Source organism: Priapulus caudatus, unplaced genomic scaffold, assembly GCF_000485595.1.
Source record: "Priapulus caudatus unplaced genomic scaffold, Priapulus_caudatus-5.0.1 Scaffold51, whole genome shotgun sequence".
NCBI classification, from domain to species: Eukaryota; Metazoa; Priapulida; class Priapulimorpha; order Priapulimorphida; family Priapulidae; genus Priapulus; species Priapulus caudatus.
In genome coordinates this window covers 177,608-188,130 of record NW_014577112.1, presented here as the reverse complement: position 1 = coordinate 188,130, position 10,523 = coordinate 177,608, and the positions used below count along the sequence as shown (strand labels likewise).

The following is a 10,523-nucleotide window of genomic DNA, read 5'->3' as shown; positions in this document are numbered from 1 at the left end:
CGTAGCGGCATATAGCGGGGGAGCCCGGGAGGTGTGTTTTTCTCTCGTTTTTGCTGCGCAGGTTGCATCTGTCGAGTTCTATTACTTCTGGAAGAAATCGCCGGCCGCAAAGTGCAATCGGTAACGTCGGCAGCGGAAGCCAGCCAGCCGCAAGATGAAGAGGTCGGCCGCGAAGCTACTGGAAAAGGCGTGCAGAGGCGTGATGCGACCGCAGCCGCTACGACCCGAGTTTGCCGTTTCCGCCTGGGAATATACAGGGATGAGATTCTTCCGCGGATCCGCGTCGAAATCCTGCGGTATCCGGCCGAATCCCGCGGATATGACAGCTCCCAGGCGTTCGATTTTGTGAAACGTCTAAATTCGTTGTGAAATTTTGGCGGGGGTTCCCCAATGTAAAAATTTAAAATTAGTTATTACCTCAACAGCCCACCCTGACTGCTAGACTGTTAAGAGTGTACGAACAGTTTAGACTGACAGCGAAGTATACCAGTGTATCTGTTTTTTGTGTACCAGAAAAAAAATCCTCGTTCACAGCTGCAGATTAGAGCGGGCCCAGACATTTTGAGCAGTTTAGCTGATCAGCGTAACGCCCATGCCTGGCCTGGGGCCGGTTTACATGTTGCTGGGTGATGTTGTTGCATAACTATTGCACTGCGCATTGTTATTCGATTGTGTCTTTTTCATTTCAAATCTCGTCCAGCAAGGCAGCTTTATGTCTGAGTAAAATGTCTAGTAAAACAATGCAAGCGACGGGTGGCCAAACAGCAAAAATATCATTATGTCTAGACATTTAATATAAAACACTTAGCCTATTTTCAGCCCCCTGATTTCCTATTCATAGTTCGTTTGTTCCTTTGACCAACTTGAACAAGGTGATTCAAGAGTCTCCTATAATGTGTTCAGAATAGCCTTAGAATGCCAACCAAATTGCACCATTCTTTTAAAAAATTACGGGGGGGCATGCCCTTAGCGTGCGATGACCTACGGTCCTCGCATTGCTCGCTCCTACTGTTTGCGCATTGAATTTCAGCCCTGAAAATTAAATTCTTCCAATCCTCATCCCTCAATATATCGCACTCTCCGATTTGCCGCTGCGAGGGAGAGAGAGCTGTGGGTGGGGACGTTTTAATCGCACGACGAAGACGACTTCGAAATTGCGTTTGCGTAGTGACACCGGTTTCGGAACGATCGCGTGAAAATCTCGTCATCGGCATCGATTTATTTTTTTACATGAGAAGGAGGATTAACGGACAAGGGCTCTCAAGCAAATCCGCGTGAATCCGGAAGCTCTTCAGTGAGCGATGACAACGACAACGATGCACAGAGAACGACTCGCGTGGACTCGGGAAGGCTTCGGTGAAACAGGAGCCAGCCATCTGCTCTCACTGACCAACGCCAAAAGTATACGTCGTCAATTACGCGGCCTCTCTCGCTCGTCTCCATTTGCGGCTCTCGAATGCGAGATTCTAGCGTTGCGCCTCTTTCTCTACGCGGCCACTCTCTATCTGTCTCCCAGCTCGTTCGTTCTATCTCTTGTGTGTCTCCTGCCTCTGACTCTCGCCATCTCTGTTTCTTTAACACCATCTCAATATCTAGCTCCTCTCTCTCTCTCTCTCCCTTCTCTCCCTCCCTCCCTCCTCCTATCCCTCCCCTCTCTCGCTCTCTGTCTCTCTCTCTCTCCCTCACACTTATCCCTCTCAATATTTTCTCATTACAGTAACATGCATGTTGCACATAACTACATACTCTAGTATGTAGACAAATACTTGTGGGTATATAGGGGTAGTGTCGCGTATAGATTAGTTATACATAGCTTGCGAGAAGAAAAGTCACTTCTGGTTTCTACTCATCTACGTTGTTGCAGTATCGGATTAAGGGGTTTACCGTCGGACGTTTGTTCTTTACAGTATCCAAGAGGTTTCACGCCCGTCGGTCCCCAATGCCCAAGCCCCTCTGCCGACCGTTGCAAACCTACATCTGAAAGCTGAGGGGAGAACTCCACCCAGAGGGAGGCAGGAGGCGCGTTCCCAGACTTCCTCTTCAAACCAAGGTCGCGATCTGCAGGATGCGTCACCAGCAAGCCACCGCTATACTCTACCGAGCAAATACGGTGATGCTCTTCTCTCTCGCTGCCACGCCACACCATCTCGAAAGGAGGTTGAGGAAAGTCGCGTGTATGTTTAGTGTTGTTCCTGCTGAATGGTGCATAGCCTTACTTAATTGTCACTCCCTGTATTTGTCAGCAAGATAGAGTGGCGTCATATGAATGCGGCCATGAGAGTGTTGTGCATATTCATGTAAAGCATATTTTATGAATAGGTGTGGCGTGAGAGAGGAGAGAGAGAGAGGACGGAGGGAGGAGAAGAAGACGAGCATTGAGTATCCAGATGAACAGAGAGCAGAGCATTAGAGATAGAGATAGAGGATAGAGCATTAGAGATAGAGATAGAGATAGAGATAGAGATTAGAGATAGAAATTATTAGAGCTTAGAGATTAGAGAGAGAGAGAGAGAGAGAGAGAGAGAGAGAGAGAGAGAGAGAGAGAGAGAGAGAGAGAGAGAGAAAGAGAGTGAGAGAAGATCTAAAATGTGTACCACACCATGTGGGTTGAGGGAGAGAGTGAGTATGTGCTATACAGTTGATGTTTTGCTACTCTCATTATAGCAAAAAGACAACACTGCATCTAGTCCAAGAAAGCGGAGTTGGGCAGAGAGCAAATTATCCAATTCGGGTCGCAGCAGTAGTCCCAATAGCAAGAAGAAGCGACCACAGGTGAGAAAGCGGTTTCTTTTTTTCGAGATTGCTTGAAGTAATACACAGCCATATATATATATATATATATATATACAGCCCCTATACCCATTAAAATCACAAAAAATAACCGCTGTTGCCACGTGTCATAATTGTTACCATCAGGAAAAAATGGGTGAGCTACACGTGGGGTAAACGCGAGTGGAAATCATTGACCATGTCTGGGTTATCTTTATGTCCTATGTTAGCTTGCTGAGGGGTGCTGCGGAATCTGGCAAGGTGCAGTGTGATGCGTGTATGTGTGCGTGCGTGCGTGCGTGCGTGTCTGTGTGCGTGCGTGCGTGCGTGCGTGCGTGTGCAGTCTTTTCGCGTCATCGTCAACCGTTCTCCGCTTGCAGTCTGGTAGCCGGGTTGGTTCTGAGTCGACCAGTCCGGAGGACAGCAGCACCAGCATCTCAAACGAAGACATCGGCAACGACGGAGACAACGAGCGAGAGAGCTCGCTATCGTCCGAGGACAAGCAGTCGCCACCGCCACCTAGTGACGAGAGACCAGATGTGCTGCCGTCCGGGTAAGACCAGGGCGTGAAATTAGCCAAAATGTTAACAGGCCCACCCAAAATTTCAAACGGGCCCTCACAAGTTTGAAGAGACCCTTAATTGTGTTCACTTTATTCCAATATTAATAAAAGTATTAGCTTTGTGTTTATTAGGCATACTCATAGTATTTACTACGAGTTCTACTTGTTTGACAGGAATTGCTGGAACATGATATACTTCTTAGTAGTCACGAAGTAAAAACTAGTCAGGAAATTGGTAAATATTGTTGATATAAAGGCAAGATAGGCAAAACTTTGAATAGGCCAAGTGGACTGATCATATGGGGGTCGAACCGGCGGCCACCGGCAAAACGGCGCTAATTTCGTGCACTGTAAGACCTATTAAAGGGATACTAGTACTACACACTAGAATTTTAGCGTATATTGTGATGGTAAGTGCATAACTAGTATATACCTACAAAGCTTCATAATCATGCATTCACACTTGTCATAAAACGACAGTGAGTTTCGAAATCTTTATTTTTGGACGCTGACTTGACACCCCGCGATTATGCTGCCACCCTGAAGAAGGTGCGCTTTTGCCGATTTACTTTTGCATGTACAGACTGAGGGCTAATCACAAAAGTGGAATTATATTTATACCTAAATGCTATTTAACCGAACGATTTTTATTTTAGGATAAATTCGTCCCTATTATAACCGAATCTAAAATTTGTTTATAAGATATTGCAACCCCTTTCTTCTTAAATTCATAAATAAGAAACAGCTTCGGTCTGTAGCCTGCAGTCGAAAAGTTGTGATGCACAACTTTAAACGCAGATGGACTAGTAGTGGCGGCACCATCGTTGTAAGCAACGATACAGTCGTTAGTTTTAAAACATTAAAAAAATATTTCGAACTAATATTGAACGATGACATTTTTCATGTATTATAATTTAACCCTATTTGAACCGAAAATATGCAAGGAACCTACGGTCAATTACCCATTTAAGTGCAAGATCTAACGTGGCGATTGAATAACCTATAAGACCAGCAAGAGAGGTTGGATTGTACACAAGCATGTACGATATCATAGAAGCACGTCTCGGTATGGCATCCATAATACATTCTAACCGGTACATATAAGGGTCATGCAAGGGGAAATGCTAAAAGTGTTCTTCATAGAAATAGGCCTGTTCCATAGAGGTGAGCTAAGTGTGTGAACTGCTGCTACTCAAGGGAAATGTCAGAAGTGTCCTCTGTCGACATGTGTCCGTTCAATCGATGTGTGCGACACAACACGGGGTTCAGACTGTAGGTGTGTTTCACTCGGTGCACCTGCTGAGCGTTTTCATGTTTCATGTTTTCGAACGTTCGCATGTTTTTGCATCGTCCACAGGTCGCGAACGCCGCCGCCGCCCATCGGACTCCCGCGCGGTGTGGTGGCGCCACTGTTCTCGGGTCCCGTGCCAATATCTAGACCGCCGCCGCCGCCGTTGGTGCCAATCACGTCTGTGCGTCCGCGAGCAGATGGAACGACTGCGTCGTCATCACCGCTGGCTGGCTCCTTCCCCTACGATAGCAGGTGGGAGAGGAGTGAGGAAGCGAGTGAGAGAGTGAAAGAAAGGGAGCTATAAGTGTGAGCGAGAGAGTAAGAGTACGGAAGATTGGGATATAGAGATGTAAGTGTCTAACCGCTACACTGCACCCCTGACCATACCTCCACCTCTACTCCCCTCCCCCCAAAGTGACTAATGGCTACACTGCACCCCTGACCATACCTCCACCTCTACTCCCCCCCCCAAAGTGTCTAACCGCTACACTGCACCCCTGACTATACCTCCACCTCTACCCCAACATGTCTAAACCGGCGACCTTTCTCTACCCTTTCACCTGGCTACGCAATCATCCAGCAGTAACTGTGCACGACGGTTTTTGTGTGTGTTCGGAGTAATGTAATCACGTAATGTCTCGTGCGCCACCTGTATTTTAATGTTTCACCTGTATTTTAATCTTGTTGTCTGAACGCTGTGCATACTCCTGCTGTGAGTTGCATGTTTGCGCGTGCCTGCTTTCGTGCGTGCGTGCGTGCGTGCGGAGTGTGTGTGTGTGTGTGTGTGTGTGTGTGTGTGTGTGTGTGCGTGCAGGTGTTTCTGCGTGTGTGCTGGTACGTGCATGGTGTACGTGCATGCATGCGCGTGCGTGATGCATCCGGGTATTTACACGGGCATTTGCGTGCCTCTCTATCTGTGTCTCGGCCTGCCTGTCTGTATGTATGTCTCCCTCTCTCTCTATCTCTTTCTGTGTGTGTGTGTGTGTGTGTGTGTGTGTGTGTGTGTGTGTGTGTGTGTGCGTGCGTGCGTGCGTGCGTTCGTGCGTGCGTGCGTGCGTGCGTGCGCGTGCGCGCGCGTGCGTGCATCAGTGCGTTTGCGCCGCGCCGCTCCTATGACAACCGTAAAAGCGTAAAAACCCGCAGAGGCAGCGACGATGTTTTGGGGGTAAATATTTTATTTTTATTTTTTTTAAAGCTAGCGACGACAGCGCCATGGCGTTTTTAATGATTTTCGATTGTTTTCTGTTTGCGGCGACGTAACCAAATTAGGAAGCCTGTTAAAGACGCCGGTTAATGACAATCGCCGACGCGCAGAAAGTGCGAAGGCGCCTTGATGTTCATCGCGTCGTCATTGCTCCCTCCGTCGTTCGCATCAGATTGCGATCGTACCGATTTAACGCCCGATTTCAATCTTAGTCACTGACACGACCTCGGTTCCTACGATGGGTCCCCACCGTGCGTTTTTTTACGCCGGGCTCGGCGATCAGCGATTGGGCTTTGATCCAGCTTTGCCCTTCCTTTTCGATTTGATTCTAATCACGCGCGTTTCTTCGTCGTTTGCAGAAGCTGTTCGTGAAAGGCGTGCGACAGTTCGGAAAGAACTTCTTCAAGATTCGCAAGGAGTATCTGCCGCACAAGCAGACGGTGAGCAGCAAGGACGTAGGAGGAGGAGGAGTGAGAGAGAGTTAGAGTGACAAGGAGAGGGAGAAGGAGAGGGAGAGAAGGGGAGAGGGACAGAGAGAGAGAGAGGGTGAGAGAAATAAAGAGAGAGAGAGAGAGGGTGAGAGAAATAAAGAGAGAGAGAGAGAGAGAGGGTGAGAGAAATAAAGAGAGAGAAAGAGAGAGAGATTTCTTCTTTTACCAACCCGTATTTACTTTAAACTGTCTCTTTTACAAGTCAGTAATTGGCAAGCTACACTCACACCAAGTTGGTTCAGTTAGTTTTCCGATCTAGTTGTCGCTCCCTCCCATTTTTACCTCCGCCCAACGGAGTTGTAGGAGGTTGTGTTTTCGCTCTCGTGTGTTCGTGTGTTCGTGCGATCGATATTAGCGCGGCGGTCGATCGATATCACCCAGCGAGCCAGTGAGTCGGCAAGCCAGCGAACCCAGCGAGCCAGCTCGTAGCACATACATGTTACATGGGAGCGTGTACATGTCAGTACACTGGCGTATATCGTCGGTTATTCATGTGTTCGTGAGTCGTATGGCGTATGGCGTATGTCGCTGGCGGAGGTATGCACTCCGTGAGTGCACTCTGTCTAGTCTTATGTATGTTTCAACAGTCGATATATTTGTCACTGCAGGTTCATGGAGCTACAGCTGACATCTCAAGGCCAGCCGTGCATCGAGTCCCCCTGCAACACCAAGGAGCCAAATCCAGGGACGCCAGGACAACACCAACAACAGCAACATCAGCAGCAACAACAGCAGCAGCAACATCAGCAGCAACAACAGCAGCAGCAACATCAGCAACATCAGCAACAACAACAACAACAACAGCAGCACCCACGACCATCTGACAAGCTGAAAGCAAAAGCACCTGAAGTTGGTGTTGATAAGCAGTTGCACTCTGAAATCAAGCCTGCTGCTCCTGTAGAGAAACCTGTAGCCACTGTGCTGCCTTCGACTCAAATCCAGCATGTGCTGCCACCTTTGCAGAATCCACACGTGCTCACCTCTACACAGAATCCACACAATTTGCCTCCAATGCAGAACCCGCATGTGCTGCCCTCTACGCAGAATACACACGTGCTGCCGCCTGCTCAGAATCCACACGTGCTGCCAACTACGCAGAACCCGCACATGCTGCCACCTCCGCAGAATGCACACGTGCTGCCCGCTGCGCAGAACGCGCACATGCGTCCTCCGCCGCAGAACCCTCACGTGCTGCCCCCTACGCAGAACCCGCACCTGCTGGGCGTGGCGTCGAGCCCGCACGTGCTGCCCCCTGCCGCGAATCCGCACGTGCTGCCCTCTGCGCAGAATGCCCACCTCCTGCCTTCGATGCCGAACCCGCACTCGCTGCCCTCTGCGCAGAACCCGCACGCGCAGTACGCGACGGAGAAGGTCGAGGCCGGAGAGAAGCCCGGCGTGTGCGTCGTGCGGCCGGAGGAAGCCGTGAAGGTGAAGCAGGAGCCCGTTGAGGAGACTCCCGAGCACGAGGCGACGGAGGAGCCCGAGATGGAGGAGAGGAAGATCCCGCTGCGCACGCCCTCCCCCGAGCCGACCGCAGACTGCACCGAGCTGTTCCGCACAAAGTCGGCCATGTGAGTAGTCGCTGCACCGCTGCGTCCATCGACAGTTCCTCCTCTCCTCCCCTCCCCCTCACCGTCTCCCTCCCCCGCGCGCGGCATCGTCAGTCCCTCCTTTCCTCCCAACCCCCTCAACCCCCATCTCCCTCCCCCATGCGTGGCATCATCAGTCCGTCCCTCCTCTCCTCCCAACCCCCTCCCTGTCTCGCTCCCCCGCGCGCGGTGTCTCCCTCCCCCGCACGCGCGGCATGCCCCACATGCACTCTGAACGAAATCGTGAAACCAACAGGGACAAGCGGAGCGTGTTACAGTACTAGTAAAAAATAGAAGCTGTCACTGCTTCCAACCAGCTCCCGGGAAACTTTACGGGTCTGTTAGCGTGCGATTAGCCTTGGATGCGCGTGGAGTCGGCGTGTGGTTTGCGCAAATTCGAAAGCCCCGATCCGACAGTGGTGACGGGCTTTGACGTGGCGATCGCTCACTTTGCTGCTTTTGCACGTTCTTCAGATTCATCCGTGCCATGTATAGAGGGCGCCACAACTCGTGCGCGCGCACCGACTTCAACTTCAAGTCAGTGCCCGAATCCATGCTCGCAAAGAAACGGGAGGAGCAGAAGAAGAAAGCCATCGAACCAAAGGAGGAGAGGCCGGTAAGTGAATCCACGTGCAAATAGGAGAGCATGATGAGGCCGGCCTTGATAGTACAATCGCCCGTCCTCGATGTTAAGCCCAGCTCTGCGATTTCTCCCTTTATGTCAGCGCCATTTATCATAAATTATTTGATATATATATATTTATATATATATTATATATGTACACATTATATAATATATACACCTACATATTATGCTTGATATTTACACATATCTGCTTCACTATTCTACTAACTACTAGATTTTTTTCTCCGGCAGAAGCCGCCGCCGCTCACGTCGGACAAGAAGCCGTCGGACGCGTCGCCGTGTCGCTCGAGCATCTCGCGCTCGATGACGGATCATCTTCCCTGCTTCCCGCGTGCGTCGCCGCACGCTATCGCCGCCGGATACCCGTCGCACGACACGCCCGCGTTGAGGGCGCTCAGCCAGTACGCGAGCCCGCACATGGGCTACTCGCCGCACGTGATGGCCATGCCCGGTGAGTCGCTCGATCGAGCGCGCGCGCGCGCGGCATAGACAAAGGTGTACTGCTGCGCGATCTTTCGTTCTGCTAGATTCAGTATGGTATGGCCGTGGGTTTGTTGTCTGCTGCGACGAAAATATAAATATAAATGCTGCACTTTATAAAATACATCATCACTTTAGCGTTAGGCAAAATCTTGCGCCTGACTGTATTCGCTCAATGGAGTTCCTGTGATACTGATGAAGTGTCTTGTGATTGCTCGGAAGGGCCGTCAGGCATGGCAGGTCAGCCGTATGCGATGCCGCAGTATGCAGCCGACCCGATGCACTACTACATGTCCATGCTGCATCTGTATCCGCCCGGATCGCGTGAGCGGTAAGTCGACCCCCCCCCCGAAATCTGGTTCAGTTCTGCAGGTAACTCGTCACTACGCTGCTGCTGCTCAACGCACATCCAGATTTATCCCTCCGTCTAGATCTCGCATCTCGAATTGAATCGGTTTTAAGTTCACGAGCAGCAACATAGACGAAAGTGGTACTACTCTGCGCGATCTTTTGTTTCCGCTAGATTCAATGTGGTATACTGTCTCCGGTCCGCAGCCAAGTTAAATGAGACTAACGTTTTAATTGTAATTGTGAGACTAATCGCATTTGTTGCGCTGTTGGTTTTACGATGCATCGCGTCTCGGCTGGATACCAGGATGGACATCGAAGCGAAGATTGAGCAGGAGCGACGGGAGAGAGAATTCCGTGAGATGGAGCTGAGGGAAAAGATGAAGTTCGGGCCGGACGGCAAGCCAATGGGAGTGGAGCACCTACCCGGTCGCAGCCCGCTGGAACCTCATTGGCTAGAGTTACAGCGAGAGCACGCAATGGCGGGAATGTATCCACCGACGTCGAGTGCTGCAGGTAAGGGCCGATGTATGAGCGCATTTAGGTAGGTGTGTGTAAGTGCATGCAGTTGTATCTGTGTGTAGCGTGTGTGTAGGTGTTTGTGTGCGTGCGTGCGTGCGTGCGTGCGTGCGTGCGTGAGTGCATGCGTGTGCGTGTGCGTCGGTGCGTGTGCATGCATGTACAGTCTGTTCGGATGTGTGTACATAAGTGTCCATGCGTGCGTTCATGAGTGTGTTGGTGCACGAAGGTGTGGATGTGTTCTCGTGTGTGCATGCATGTGTGTCAGCGTGTGCCTGTATGAATTTCGCAATTACATCGTTAATCAATGGAACTCTAATAGAACTCGAATCAGTCTAGCAAGTCATACTACCCGTGCCCCCACACAGTGGTTCCACCTTACACATTGACTCCACCCGCACTCTCGATCACCACCCGCCCTTAATCATGCCACCTTACACATTGACTCCACCCGCACTCTCGATCACCACCCGCCCTTAATCATGCCACCTTACACATTGACACCACCCGCACTCTCGATCACCACCCGCCCTTAATCATGCCACCTTACACATTGACACCACCCGCACTCTCGATCACCACCCGCCCTTAATCATGCCACCTTACACATTGACACCACCCACA

The 10,523-nt window shown here is 50.5% G+C and overlaps 1 protein-coding gene across 1 annotated transcript in view; it reads left to right on the top strand.

Moving 5' to 3' along the window:
* LOC106820886 (arginine-glutamic acid dipeptide repeats protein-like) overlaps positions 1-10,523 on the top strand; it is a gene marked incomplete at its 5' end in the record, with an annotated part of 26,499 nt that overhangs the window by 10,213 nt on the left and 5,763 nt on the right. The window contains 8 exon segments of the mRNA XM_014825478.1: positions 2,665-2,772; positions 3,150-3,322; positions 4,689-4,874; positions 6,926-7,888; positions 8,381-8,522; positions 8,784-9,003; positions 9,255-9,363; positions 9,688-9,896. Of these exon segments, the coding sequence (XP_014680964.1) occupies positions 2,665-2,772; positions 3,150-3,322; positions 4,689-4,874; positions 6,926-7,888; positions 8,381-8,522; positions 8,784-9,003; positions 9,255-9,363; positions 9,688-9,896 (2,110 nt within the window).